The sequence below is a fragment of the Stegastes partitus genome, unplaced genomic scaffold (genome assembly GCF_000690725.1).
Source record: "Stegastes partitus isolate 25-593 unplaced genomic scaffold, Stegastes_partitus-1.0.2 Scaffold224, whole genome shotgun sequence".
Classification (NCBI taxonomy): Eukaryota; Metazoa; Chordata; class Actinopteri; family Pomacentridae; genus Stegastes; species Stegastes partitus.
Genome location: NW_007577955.1, coordinates 99,723 through 115,015, shown reverse-complemented (window position 1 = coordinate 115,015; position 15,293 = coordinate 99,723). Strand labels below are relative to the sequence as shown.

At 41.1% G+C, this 15,293-nt stretch overlaps 2 protein-coding genes across 2 annotated transcripts in view; both read left to right on the top strand.

The window, feature by feature from the left end:
• LOC103356830 (regulating synaptic membrane exocytosis protein 2-like) overlaps nt 1-2,421 on the top strand; it is a 58,421-nt gene extending 56,000 nt beyond the window's left edge. The window contains exons 25-27 of the mRNA XM_008281129.1: nt 843-944; nt 1,899-2,038; nt 2,236-2,421. Coding sequence (XP_008279351.1) covers nt 843-944; nt 1,899-2,038; nt 2,236-2,421 — 428 coding nt within the window. The remainder of the gene's footprint in view (nt 1-842; nt 945-1,898; nt 2,039-2,235) is intronic.
• Nucleotides 2,422-6,382: 3,961 nt separating this feature from the next.
• Nucleotides 6,383-15,293, top strand: part of rnf5 (ring finger protein 5) — a 16,931-nt gene continuing 8,020 nt past the window's right edge. Inside the window, exons 1-2 of the mRNA XM_008281128.1 lie at nt 6,383-6,738; nt 14,671-14,689. Of these exons, the coding sequence (XP_008279350.1) occupies nt 6,518-6,738; nt 14,671-14,689 (240 nt within the window). The 5' untranslated portion in view covers nt 6,383-6,517. The remainder of the gene's footprint in view (nt 6,739-14,670; nt 14,690-15,293) is intronic.

Sequence of the window (15,293 nt, the reverse complement as noted above, 5' to 3'; positions counted from 1 at the left end):
CCTTTGGAGGATATTCTAATCATAATCTAATTTAACATTATCAAGACTTCAAAACCATTCATCAAACTTTCATCAGTATTTACAGGATCTGTACAAATTCAAAACATACAACATAAATAATGAAAAAAACACTATTCAGGGCTCAAGACTAACTTTTTCACTGGTAGCACCAGTTCGGTTCCTTCCCACTGTTGCAGACTGCTTGCAGACTGCTGAAGCTTATAGGGAATCCAAATGTTTTGGATTGTTGGGTGTTTCTGCCTTTGTTAAGCGCTATGAGATAACTTGTTGTTGTAAATATGCGCTATACAAATGAAATTGAATTGAACTGAATTGAATTGAATTGAACTAGGAGTTGGGAGTTGTTCACTTGATGGAAAAGCAAAAAGAGGAGTCAGGTTGCTTTTTACTGAACCTCTTCGGATCAATAATTCTATTATATGATCAGTAATTCTATTATATATGGATTTAAATGTTCATGCTATTTATACAGTAGTATTTACATTTTTATGCTATTATTTCATATCATTACTTACACTTTTAACACATTCATATTTATATATTAGTGTTCACATTGTTGCACTATTTTATATTGATGATGTCATTTTTAACACGTTTTTTTTTTTTTTTACTTATCAGTTCATACAGTTATACATTAGTGCTTACACAATAATCTGTGTTCATACTTTCACAGTTCCAGTGTTTCTTTGTTCTGATTGGTTGCAATGCCCAGGTGCTAATAAGTGAGATTAAAGAAAAAACATCTGCACTGTTGATGTTTTTATGTTCAATGAATCAAACGATATCACATCAGGTGCTCTGACTGGCTCTCTGTTGATCAGGTGACATCCAGATCGGAATGGTGTACAGGAAGGAGCGTCTCGACGTGGAGGTGATTCGAGCCCGGGGGCTTGTGGGTAAACAGGGCAACAAGAACACTCCAGGTGATACGATTACACACTGTATTGCACTATATGCTGTGTATGTGAAGGTTGGAAGTGATCTAGGTCAGGGTATAACTAAAGCCCTTTTCAGACACTCACCCTGTTCTGTTTATCTGATGACAACTGAATTTGACTGCTCCATGTTTGAATGCTCACCCTTGTCACTTTTTAAGAAAAACTGCGTCAGCAATCGCACTAAGTAGGACTTAGTAACATTTCCATATCGTTTGCAACCCGGCACAAGTCTGAACTGCAGCATCACGATAGCAGATCAGTACTTGCAAGCAACAGTAGTCCCGGTTGTGCGAACTGATTTCTTGAAGAATTTTTTTTTTTTACATTTGTCCAAAAACATTAGAGAAAGAGGTAGTGGACATATTACAAGACGTCTCTCTCACTCGCTCTTCAATTTCAAATTTATTAGACGACAAAAAAAATGTAAACTTTACTGCAATGAAAACAGATACTACCCCACTAAAAAAAGTAATCTGAGTCTCCTCTTCCAACAAGACATTAACAGGAGCTGCTGTAGTTACGCTGCAGGAGTTATGCACAAAGCAACGGCAGTAACTTCTCCAATTAGTTATAAATTATCCCTGACATGGAGAGAGGATAAAACAGGAATAAATGCCCAGTCACTCTGTTAACTTTATCAATTCAATTCAGTTCAATTTTATTTGTATCAGACAGGTGAGCGGTGCCAGATGGAAGGGCAGTTTAGTTGGTTGCTTCCAGCTGTTTAGAATTATTGCCTTTATTTATTAAATACCTGCAGCATCAGACATGCGAACGTCTCCAAACAAAGAGAATTGTAGGATTGGTAGGAGATTGAGAACTGTTAGGAACACATGACGCGAGGTGGGCATGGGTGTTAAATTCATCTGTAAAAGTGTGGTACGTTTTCATAGTGTGTGTGTGCTGTACAGGTGACTGATACAGGTGTGTGTGTTGCAGCTCCCTATGTGAAGGTGTACCTGATGGACAACGGCAAGTGCGTATTGAAGAGAAGAACTCGTCTGGCGAGGAAAACGCTCGATCCTCTATATCAGCAGCAACTGCAGTTTGAGGAGAACCCTGAGGGAAAAGTGCTGCAGGTAACATGTCAATCGAACACAGGCTGAACACAACCGTACAGGTGGTGGCCAATCAGATGAAACCAAACTAAAACACACAAATATGTCAAAGGTGAACATTAAATGAATCTAAGACATGTAAACATCAACCTGTCAGGCCTCTGTGACTAACCAGCTGATGTTAACACAGATTGATTGATACCTGTGTTTCTGTGCAGATCATCGTCTGGGGTGACTATGGCCGGATGGACCATAAATCCTTTATGGGTGCTGCTCAGATCCTATTGGATGATCTGGACCTGTCCAACATGGTGATTGGCTGGTTTAAACTGTTTCCTGCCACCTCATTGGTGGACCCCGCCTTGGCCCCGCTGACCAATAAGGAGACAGAGGGCAAATCGTAGCAACCAGATGCCGGACTGACTGTGTCCTCGTAGCAAAGGGCAGGAGGGGGCAGGACGGGACACGCTGTTGCTGGGCTTTAAAAAAAAGTCCCATGATCCTCCTCTGCTGCTGCTGCATGCTGCATGATGACATCACATTGATGACGTAACTGTGTCATGATGATGTCACCAGGAGGAGGAAGAGAAGGATAAGGAGGAGGCAGGCTTCGCGCCCCCACCCCCCCACCACCACCACCACCATCACTACCATCCCACCGACAGCAGGACCACGCAGCAAAGGATGCTGGGAAAAGAGAGCAGAGGCCAAGTGACGTCCAGCTGCCAGCCAATTACAGCAGCTCCCCAGGAGTCATGTGACTGTTAGAGGCATGTCCAGAACCACAGACTGAGTGTGTCACCTGATAGTTTCCATGGAGACGCAGGAAAATGGAGGTCTGCTTCTTTATGTTTTTGCATGGAATGATGAAAAGATTAGAACATAAAAACATCAGAAGCATCAACTGAAAAAAGAACAAGAGAACATGAGAATGTCGCCTGAAAACTGAAAAATAAAAGATTCTCAAAGATTCTCAGTGGTTCTGTTTGACCAAGGTGTCACTTCACTTTTACACAACTACAGAGGTTCTAACATTACGATCATAATTTTGGTTCAACAGTGTTGTACACTTGCCTTAACACAACTAAAATTCCACAAGGTTCTGCTAGAATCACTGACACAACTCTGGTCCTACGAAGTTCTGCTGTCACTTACATGTTTCTGGTTCAACAAGGTTCTACAGTCAACTTTGACACTGCTACAGTGCTACAGAATCACTGACGCAAATTTGGTTCAACAAAATTCTGCTGTTACTAACACTTTTGTTTCAACAAGGTTCTACACTTAACTTTGATGCAACTATAGTTGTACAGGTTCTGCTAGAATCACTGACACAAGTCTGTTTCTACAAAGTTCTACTGTAACTAACCCACAACTGGTTCTACAAGGTTCTACTATCAATATCAAAGCCTAGTTCAACAAGGTTCTAAAGTTAACTTGGACACAACTGCAGTTCTACATGCTTCGGCCAGAATCATTGGCATAAGTCTGGTTCTACAAAGTTGTGCTGATACAGACGCAGTTCTGGTCTAACAGGGTTCTACTTTGACACAACTGCAGTTCTACAAGGTTCTGCTAGAATCACTGACATAAAATCTGCTGGAGTCGCTGACACAACTGGTTCTACAAGGTTCTGCTGTAACTAACAGTGCTGGTTCAACAAGACTGTACGGTTAACTTTGACACAACTTTAGTTCAACGAGGTTCTGCTAGACTCACTGACACAACTGACCCTACAAGGTTCTGCTATTATACTAAAACAGCTTGGGTTCAACAAGGTTCTATTTTAATCCAGCTAAAATGAGAGAATCGCGGATACATATCAGGTTTTGAAAAGTTCTGCTGTCACTTCTACAGTTCTGCCTCAACAAGCTGCAGTTTTACAAGGTTCTGTAAGAGTAACTGATGCAAGTCTGACTCAACACTGTTCAACCACTACAGTTCTACCAGGTTCTGCAAGAATTCCTGACATAACTGGATGTACAAGATATTGCTATGGCTAACACAGTTCTAGTCACAAAGTGAGTACACCCCTCACATTTCTGCAAATATTTTATTTAATCTTTTTATGGGACAACGCTAAACACGTCACTTTGTTACAATGCAAAGTAGTTAGTTTACAGTTCTCACTCTCTCATATTGGTCAATGGAAGTTTAACATGGCACCTCATGGCAAAGAACTCTCTGAGGATCTGGAAAAAAGGAATTGTTGCTCTACATACAGATGGCCTAGGCTGTAGAAAGATTCCCAACACCCTGAATTTCACTGTTACACAAGCTGTACACTGACAACTTTACATTGTAGCAAAGTATCATTTCTTCTGTGTTATACCATGAAAAGATATGGAAAAAAATTAGCAGAAATGTGTGCTCACTTTTGTGACTTACTGTGTATATATATATATATATATATAAAAAACTCAAAACACTTAAAATATATTTCATAGTACTATGCTATATAGTACTTTGCTATATTATACTATAAATATTAATAAAATGTCTGCAAAACATTAACAAAAGTTTGAATATTTTTCTGAATATGTTATTTTAATGAAAATATTAATAAAATGCCCCAAAAATATCAAAATATTAATTATATATGAATTGTATGTCTGAAATTGTGTACTAAATATATATTCACTTCATTGATATTTTTCAGACAATTTTTTCGCACATTGCATTAATCTATCCATTATCTATACACCGCTTAATCCTCACTAGGGGGGCTGGAGCCTATCCCAGCTGACTTAGGGCGAAGGCTAGGGACACCCTGGACAGGTCACCAGTCTATCACAGGGCTACACTTAGAGATAGACAACCAAGCACACTCACATTCACACTGTTAGACCCAGTTCTTTTGTTGAAACAGCTCCAAGGAATAGTCGGAGAGAAGTTCAGGTCTCAGGTTAAACAGTTTATTCAGGTCACAGGTAAAGTTTTACAGCGCTGGATTCAGAGGGACAGAGAGTGCTCTCATGTCCAGCTGAACTGAGATTTTTCGGTTCCAGGTTACAGATATCTTCTTGGGCTGGGCCTGCCCCGAACATAGATAAGACTTGTGCGCTACCGAGTTTAATTGGCCAGTTACCAATGGCGTGGACAGGCATACTTCTTCTGCGCTCTGTCCACGTCCTTGACATTTAGTAAGCAACATGTGTGGATGTTGTTGGTACGGCGTGTAGCTAAAGTAGCAATCGTATCTAATAGAAAAGAAGAATTTCTGCTGTCTCCAAGTGTGCAAACCGGTTCTTACCGGACACATTATCTTCAAGGACATAAGCTCAGCACAAAATACAAACTCAGAATACATAATAACTTGAATCTTAATTGATTATAAGAACCATAGGAATCATGGAAAAATACAGACTCAAAACACATAATAGCTTGAATCATACTTAATTATAACAACACCTACAGACAATTTAGAATCACCAATTAACCTCAACATGTTTTTGGACTGTGTGGGAGGAAGCCGGAGATATTGTATTATTGTTTCTCTGATATTTTGTAGGGCTGCAAGGTGGTGCAGTTGGTTACTACTGTTGCCTCGCAGCAAGCTCGCGGTGGTGGCAGCGGGATCTTCTGCATGTTCTCCCCGTGCAGCGTGGGTTCTCTCCAGGTTCTCCGGTTTCCTCCCACAAGGTCCAAAATCATGTTGAGGTTAATTGGTGATTCTAAATTGTCCGTAGGTGTGAATGTGAGTGTGCTTGGTTGTCTGTCTCTAAGTGTGGCCCCTGGTGACCTGTCCAGGGTGTCCCCTGCCTTCGCCCGAAGTCGGCTGGGATAGGCTCCAGCTCCCTAATGAGAATTCAGCGGTGTATAGATAATTTCTCTCTCTCTCTATCATACACACACCCACACACACATCCACAAACGCACACATATACTCAAAATTCTGAACTGATAGTGGCAGTGGTGGTAAAGTGCACTGTGCATGCAATAAAGTGATTGCGACAATGATTGTTGCTGTTCCGTTGCAATTGAACAGTTATACAGTTGTAAACATAAAAGATAACAGCAGTGGTCATTGTGGTCAACAGCAGCAGAACCATAGTATACGTGTTATAAGTATCATGGTCCGGTAGGTGTCCTGTAGGTGTCAATTTGCCAGTTGCATTGTTTGAAATTGAAATCTGAAACTGCTAATTTTTTCATCCCTATGGTAAAATCTTGTGAAAGGCCTTTTGGGGAAAGATAGATTGACAAAATAGACATGATCCTGTGTATTTATTCAGCACAGTTCTAACTTTGATCTTTAAAATTTCTCTCTTTACCGTGATTTCATTTTGGGGGCGGGGGCGTGGTTTATGTTCGCCCCGCCCCCGACCTCCTGTTTTACCCGGAAAGGGAACTCCTCCTTCGAGCAGAAGCAGCAGCAGCAGGTTGGTGTCTGCGGTCGTTACCTCCGACTCACAGCTAACGTTAGCTCGGGTTGGGCCCGTGTTGGGGTTTGGCTTGGCTCGGTGCTTGAACCTTCCCTTACTTGCACAGTCAACAATTATGGCGGCCGCGGATCCCCGGTCCTCGAGTGACGGCGGGCCGGCCAGCAGAGGAGGATTCCCGGCCGGGGAGAGCAGCAACGACCGCGACGGGCCGGGCGGCAGCAGCAGCGGCGGCAGCGGGGAGAGCGAACGGGAGCGGGACCGGGCCACCTTCGAGTGCAACATTTGTTTGGACACTGCCAGGGACGCTGTCATCAGTATGTGCGGCCACTTGTTCTGGTACGAGGCGGCTTTGTGTTTGTGGAGGTGTTTTGTTGTTGTGTGTGCGGCCTCCTGCCACCCTCAGTCGGGCTCGTTGGTGAATCACGCCACGTTAACCGACCGCTCGTCTGCGCATTATGTCAGAGGTGACAGCGGCCAAGATGGCTCGTTAGACACCACGGAGGAGGGTTGTAGTCGAAATGAAATGTGGCCGAACTTCAACCCTCGCTGTTGTTGTTTTATTTACTGCGTCAGGTGGCAGCGGTGCCTGATGTTGACGGTGCTGAGGAGCTGATGCCGGGGCTTGATGTGGGTCACAGGTCTGCTCGGATCAGTCACACATTAACTGCTGCCTGCTGATCATTGGCAGCTATCACATCAGCTCCACTCTCACTCATTCACAGCAGAGGTGTCCAAACCAGTTGTGAAGCTGCATGAAAAACAGCAGAAAACATCAGATTCTAGCTTCTTAAATGAGTGAAATTCCTGCTTTTCCACTTTTTATTTTATTTTATTTTATTTTATTTTTTACAACGAATATCATTGGGTTTAAGGCAGGTTATGGTGTTTAATCCACTACTTGTCCACTATTATATTAATTGCCAACTATTTTGATAATTGATTATTCAGTTTGAGTATTTTTTTAAAAGTCAAACAAAGCTTAATTCTCTGTTTTCAGCGACTTAAATGTGATTATTTTCAGGGTTGTTTTTTTTCTTCTTCCTATGTGACAGTAAACTGAGTGGCATTTGCCATCCTGAGTTGGGAAACACGGATAAATTTGCAGATTAATTGAGGATAAAAATGATCGTTAGCTGCAGCTCTAAACTGAAGATGTCTTGAATATGTGTTTTGGTGGATGACTGTACACTTCCGGCAACAAGTTTGCATTTTTCTCAACAACAGCATCTATTATAGTTAAGTAAATGAGATTCAAATCTGCAAAACTGCTTAAAAAAATGAATTGCTGTTTTTACTCTCAATTCCTAGCATTTTGGCTCTGCTGATTCGCCTTAAGTGTTGATTACAACCTTTTTGGAGGCCGAAAACAGTTTAGAAACTTTACATAGCTGTGAAATCCAACTCAGCGCAGCTCAAAATGAAAGAACCTGTTGGCTCACAGCTGTGATTGTAGTCCCTTGTGCTGTCTCGGTTAAATCAACACTTGTGCAACCTCTCAAACCACTTCGTGTCACACACATGCTCGGCGATGCTCCTCATTCATGAGTTGTGAGTGTTGACTGTTGGTTGTGCTCGCTAATGTGAGATTATGGCCTGGAGGGAAGGATTGAAGGATTGGGGTCACTCCTGCAGGTGTCAGTAGTAAAAGTCATAACAGCTTTTCTGACACATAGAAGGAATTCTGACTTTTCGAGCAGTTGTGGTCACCTGTTTGTAGTTTTTAGAGACGGTAGGGTGTGTATGGGTGTTTTGGCGACAGAAATGTGGGGCGTTTGTGATGTTATCTCCCTTTTCCACTGGCGAGGTATTCAAATCCGCTGTTGCAACACACCAAAGAGGCAGAGGTGTTTTTAGTTGCATCGTGTCAAATATTCTGACCTAAAGCTGGGATGTCAAACTGCTGCAAGAAAGTGTCACAATGCCCCCGATGTCTTTGGTATTTATTATTACATCCAGCCTGGAAATTTATCTTTTTTAAAAAGCTGCAAAACAGTGCTTAAGTTTTTCTTTTGCATGACTTTTAGAAATCAGCTTCAACCTCCAGGTTAATGTCTCTTTCTGCATCTGAAAGAAACAGTCTCCAGCCAGTTAAATGTGTCTCATCTACAAGGTTAAGGTTAATATTTCTACACAACATGTCTTGTACTTAACATGCGGAGCAGTGAGCTTAGCATGAAACACAAGACACGTTCACGGTCTTTGCATCTTGTTAAAAACGTCAGAGCTGCAGCAGATTCTCTTTTTGTACCCAAGATGACAATTTATAAGCAACTATTTTCGTAAGCAATTATATATGAAATTTTTGTATGCCAAACATTGTGTGGTTTGTGCCTCCTTCAGCTGTTGGGATCTGCTACCTCTTTTGCTGCTTTTTCTATGATTCATAGTTTTGTTTTTGGACCAGCAAAACAAATAATGTGAAGGCTTCACTTTGAGCTCTGTGGGAGCTTGAGATGCACAATTTCCTGACATGTTACAGACGTCTGGTTAACTAAATGCTGCCGCCATGTTTGGATCGACATTGATTATACTTTCTGCATCAGTTAGTAGCCTTTTCTGTTGTCTGTCACTTCAAATGCTTGTTTGAATCAGTGTATGTTGCACTAACAACATGCTTTTGGTCTTTATTTTAGCAGAAAAAAATTGGGGAGAATCAAAGTATCTGAGGCTTAAAAACTATTTTTTTTCAGGCAGTAGTGCAGGAAAGTTGTCAAACTATGATTTTATTTTACACTTGATCAGGGCGGTATTCTGTCCTCACAGTTGTCAGCACAGTTCCTACACAACCATGATGCTCCTGTGTTGTGTGCTGATGTAATTTAGTTGCTGTGTTGCTCGATTCCCCCCGCTCTCTGAAGCATAACAAGATGAAACATTGGTGATGAAACTATCAGTAAGGAGAAGCAGCGTTGACATCAGTTCACTTGCTGCAACTTTAAATTACAGTTGCAACAAGGCTGCAGATCTAATTGGATTTTGACTGCGTTAATTAGAAAATGAAAAGCAACGTAGAGTTTGAATTATTTTACTCAGTTCTTGCTTAATGCGAGATTGTGTTGAACTGGTTTTGATTGGTTTGGCGCTAATCTGGGATTTCTCCATCAATTTAGCTCACACAAGGTTGAAAAGTGACTGTTCAGGAGGCCGTACGACTCCTCCACGAGCAGACTCTGCACATTTTGGTGTAAAACCCACAGTAAATTTAGCAAGCCGCAATATGTTATGCAGAATCCAGAGGGATGATCTGTGTAAAAAAGACATTAATGTCTGTAATACTTTGAGGTTAATGAGCATGCGACATCTTTACAGTCCTTGAGTGAAAGTCCATTGAGTCGACTTGAGATGTCGTCCACACAGGCTACAGTGCAGCCGCAAGTTCTATTAAAAGAGAGCCACAGAGAGATAAATCGGCTCATTATTACAATCCAGTGAGCTTCTGGCTGGAGGGTTTAGGAAAAGGAGTGCAGGTTTAAGTGCTTGCATGTGTCAAACCTGCACAGCAATCTTAATCAGTTAAAGCCCAGCATACAAAGTGGTTTAAGTTAGTGATTGTCAAACATATGCAGCAACTTCTTGCTACCCCTCGTCACTGGTTGCATAATGTCAGTGTTGAGTCTTAAATTACTTCACAGAATTCTGTTCGAAGATCTAAAGTTGTGTTAATATGTAGCAGTCTGCAGGAAAAATTAGAATATAAACAATATACATTGGTATTTTTTCTCTTTCTTAACCTGTTAATCATCTTAGGACCCCTCACGTTTATCTTATGACTCCTCAGAAGGGTCCTGAACCCCAGGTTGGGATCCAGTTGCTTTAACAACATCACATAAATGAGTGTAGTCATGCATTTTAAGCTGTTTTAAGCCTTACTGCTTTTTTTCCCTTTCTTTCCTTTAGTGTGCTATAAAGCTGCTTTTTGACACGCTAAAGGTCTGCAAACTTACAAAGCCCAATGTCCGTACCAAAATGCCAAAAATATTGGCGCTCTCTTCTCTCTACCTGAGTTAAATACCCCCCTTTAAAAATCAAGGATTTTCTTCCATTACCTATGTATGTCATCATGTAACACAGTTACCTCACATCTAGTTTTCCCACTTAAGCAAAGAATAAACAGCCATTCTGCTTCTGCTTGGACTATGTCTCTCTGCCTATACTTCTAGATCTGGCATTACAGTATGAAACCAACACTACCTGGCTTTCATTGGTCCAGCTGACCAATCAGAGCTTTTCGGGATGGTTCCCTTTAAAGAGACACGAGCTAAATAGCAAGTTTTTGAACATTAAAGGTAAGCATATTCTGGTAGATTCCAAAAACAGAATTATACATAATGTGGGTTCTTTAACGCTGGTATTTTATACTATTATCTGATTGATTCATTAATCAAGTAAACAATCGCCACTTGTAGCCCTGCTATTTGTAAATGGTACTTTTTAAAGCTCTTAGTCTTGGTATGTGGTGTGACTTTGTGTTTTTAGTAGAAGTGTCTTGTGTGTTTGTTTTTTTGTAGCTGGTAGTGAATTGATAATTGCTTGATCATTTGTATGCTAAAGCCTAGTTTCTTCCAGTTTGTGTTATAAATGGAGGAAGGAAGCAGAAATTTCTGGTTTTACTTCTCCTACTTCTAAGGTACGCAGCAAGATGAAATATTTCCATAGTGCTGCAAAAACAGTCATTTTACTGCAAATGTATGTCGAAGTTTGATCCTTTTTAAAGTCACATAAAAAATTAAAAAAAAACTGCCGAGTTTAGAGAAGAGTTCAAGATAAAGGTTCTGTGGTGCTGCTGCTGCTTCTGCTTCTGCTTCTGAGTTTTCATAGACCTCTGCTTCACCAAAAACAAACGTCCAAGCTTTGTGTCTGCAGTATATGTGTCTGAACACCCGATTTAAGATCAGAGACAACAAACAAGACAATAATCTAGTGTGGCCTTGCTTTATTTTCATTTACTGTTATGAAATGAGACTCTGCCTTCATGTATTGGCTCTTGTGGGGTCACATAATGGAGTTGTGTTGCACTGAGGAGGGATGTGATCTGCAGTAACTGATTGTAAATCAAGCAGTTTGGTTATACTTGTGCCTACATGTTTAATCAGAGTGTAGTGTGTTGTTGTGTTAACCTGCTTTACGCTTTGTTCAGCAGTTCCAGGAATGCCTTTCTCAGCAGAAGCAGCCTGATAGCTGGTGTACCACCAGCTATCAGGTTGTTGTTAACGCTGCATACACTTTGTACATGCCGGTGTAGAAGTCTGCAGATTCAACCTGGTTAGGTTTCGCTTTGCGTTAGTTATTTTGTTTCCTCTGGTTCGGCTCACCTGAGGCGGATGTGTGTTTGGATGTTTAGTGCTTATGAAACGAGCTCTGCCTGTTCCTCCACATGATCCGAGTAATTTACTGTGCGTTTATCTCACAAAGAATCTCTGACGCACACAGAAATGATGAATGTCAGAAAACAAGAGAGGCGCTTTAAAGGAAAATAGAATTTATAGTTTTCAGATACCAACGTGGCAGCACATTACACTGTTAGATGTTCTGGCTGCGTGTGTTTATGCCTCTTCTTGGTGAAAACACACCTCCCAGACAGAAACATGCTCATGTTGGGTTTTAAAAAGTGCTCTGCTTTCTGCATGTAGAAAGTCTCACGTTTATCTCGGGCCAGACGCTCCAGCTGCGTGCAGTTTGCTCTAATGAGGTCTGAGGCCAAAACTAAATGGAGAAAATGTAAGGACCGTCTTACATTTATTCTATAAAGCACTTTGGGCAGCGGTGCAGGACTAAGGTAGAGAGCTGTCATACCTGTAGTTTAGTTGATTAAAAGTTGCACTTTAGCTGCCTTTTATTTATCATATATACTGTATTTTATCAGTTTTTTCTGTAGGTACTAGTGGACTGATGAAAGGCACATGCAGAGGAAAATGAAGCAGAATTTGTTCCATTCAGTTGGGTAGTGCACCTCAAGCAACTATTTAATCACTGGCGTACTATAATCAGTTATCAGGAATAATAAATACACTCTTTACACACAAAACAGTCAATTATATTGATACTCAAACTAAAACTCTTGAGTCATTCCACTGACTTCGTCACATTTGCCACACTTGAGTCAACGTTGTCATTAATTGACAAATTATTATCATATTGTTATATTTTTATGTTTAGCATGTATAACATATTGACAGTATCACAACAAACTGCTCATGTTTGGACAAAAGGCAAAACAATTTGTCAGTTAATTCACCAGTTAAAAGACTGAAGCCATTTTGGTTGTTTGATCACTTAAATCCATCCATCCATTATCTATACACCGCTTAATCCCCACGAGGGGCGCTGGAGTCTATCCCAGCCGACTTAGGGCGAAGGCAGGGGACACCCTGGACAGGTCGCCAGTCCATCGCAGGGCCACACTTAGAGACAGACAACCAAGCACACTCACATTCACACCTACGGACAATTTAGAATCACCAATTAACCTCAACATGTTTTTGGACTGTGTGGGAGGAAGCCGGAGAACCCGGAGAGAACCCACTCTGCACGGGGAGAACATGCAAACTGCACGCAGAAAGATTCCGGTGCCCTCACCGGGACGCAAACCGGCGACCTTCTTGCTGCGAGGCAACAGTACTAACCAACTGCACCACCTTGCAGCCCATCACTTAAATCCTCAAGCAAAATTGCTTTTCTTTTGCCACACAGTAAATTTAATATGTAAGTACAATAAAACTTAAGTCCAGATTATTAAGTAATATTTGTCATTGTGGTGCTGTAGCCATGCACTGAGCTACAAATCACATTCTCCAAACACAAGGGAGCATGATTGTTTGGTACAGACTGGAGCAAAAATCATTATTGTCAGAATTGCTGCTGTAGAAAATGAATTTTAAAATTCCAGTTTCCACTAAAAATCATGAGTCAATTATTGGTCAAAAAATTCACAATATGATTTTTTATTTTATTTTTTAAAATTTAGTCTTACATTTTTCCTGTTGTTCAGCCTCGTCTCCCACAGTACTAACAGGCCTCCTGTCCTGAGCAGTAAATGACACTGCAGCATCAATTACGACTTGCTTTCTGTTCTATGTGAAATTTTGGCATCACAGAGTCAGTTGACTGTTAACTTTCTGTGCGAGGTAATGTACTATCGTGAGACTCAGTGAGACCTCGCTGTGTCTGTTCGGTCCGGCAATGAAAATAAACTTTCTCGGAAACTAAAGACGTTGTGTTTTTCGTATTTACAGATGCACTTACAGAAACATTAAGGGTTAGCTACAGTTGGTAACCTAAAACTATATTTTGTTATCATGCAGGGAATTGGAAATTGTTTTTGTAGGTGTGTGATTTGCCAAACTCAGTGTTGGTTTGCGATACACCACATTCCTTTAGCATATCTGACACATGACTTTGGCAAATTTGGGCTCTTTTTAACATCTTGCCAGTGTAGTTGGAACTATTCAACCGTTCCAGTGTCATTTCTGACAACGTTGCTGTATAGTGAATAAAATGTTTATTTCTTATTTCATGGGTGATTTAGGACTTTTGTGTTCATGCCCATTTGGACATCAATTACCATGGCAACGGTAGAAGCTTGACTGTAATCAGGTCAGCCCTAGATTTTTATCTTTTTTTAGAAAGTGAGTGTAACATGTCATGTGTTGCCTTTTACTCAGGTCAACTGCGGTTAGTTTGATCTATTTGAGGATGCTGCATCAGCTGCATTTCTTTGTTCAGCGACTGAGAATACGGAAAGTAAATGATGGAGGATGGAAGGGCTCCTAACACCAAGCAGGAGGGGAAGGAGCTGATCAGTGTCTAAAGGGGCTTACGAGGATCTGTGTATTGTCATTAAACTGAAATATGTAGAAATATTCACCACTATATTACTGTCTATGTCCTGAAATAACCTTCTGCCAAGCGACGGGGCGTCTCCTCAGCCCTCTGTCCTCCGCTTCCACCGGCAGCCGCCCAGGCGGGACTCTGCTAACAACAGATGGAGCTAATTAATGCTAACGATGGGGAGCAGGGATGAGTTTAATCAGCTGCCTTGTTAGGAGCAGGTTTTTCTGCTTCGGCATGAGATTCACAGTTGACAACGGACAATCTGACCACATTCACAGCGCACAGGCATCATGTCGATCCTCTCCATTGATCTGATTCATACAGCAAACTGGCTCCAGGACTGTTGGTGTTATTGAAGCGAGCAGCTGACATTTAAAGAGAAAGGAGCTTTTGTGAGAATGTAAATTAATCTTTTTGTGTCTCTCTCTGTCTCTGCAGCTGGCCGTGTCTTCATCAAGTGAGTATTTCTTCTGTTTTCTTGTTTGTCGTTGCTTTTTAGGACTCTGCACGCACACAGGTTATGTCAATACTGTGATCAAATAGGCCTCTGCTCAGGTTGAAGCTCACTTCCTTCTTTGTGCCAGTAAAGAGCCGGCAAAGTGCTGAACCGCAGAGTGAGGTGGCATGAAATGGAGAGACAGCTATTTTGATAATTGCTTTGTGGTTTAAGTGATGAACTAGAGAAAAATCCAAACATCAGCAGACCCCAGGTATTTCCACGTGAGGATTCTGAGAACTTTATTGTTGTACTTTTTCATTATATTTGGCTTTTGCATTGTTGGACAAGCAATTTGAAGACATCGAATCTGAGTCTGGAAAATTGTAATGAAATGACATTTAAAATTTTTTTTAAAAAAACAACAAAAAAACCTGACAGATTAACTGGAAGTTAAAATAATCACTGACGTCAAAACATCCTCCATTTCAAACCCAGGTGGAAACCTTTTTGTACGAAGTGTTTCAGAAAAGTTCCAGGACTGGTGTCACAAAAGATATATTTCAAACCCAAACTACAAGTTTTCCCCTTCAGATGATCTGTCAGCACGTTTACAAAGAGATCC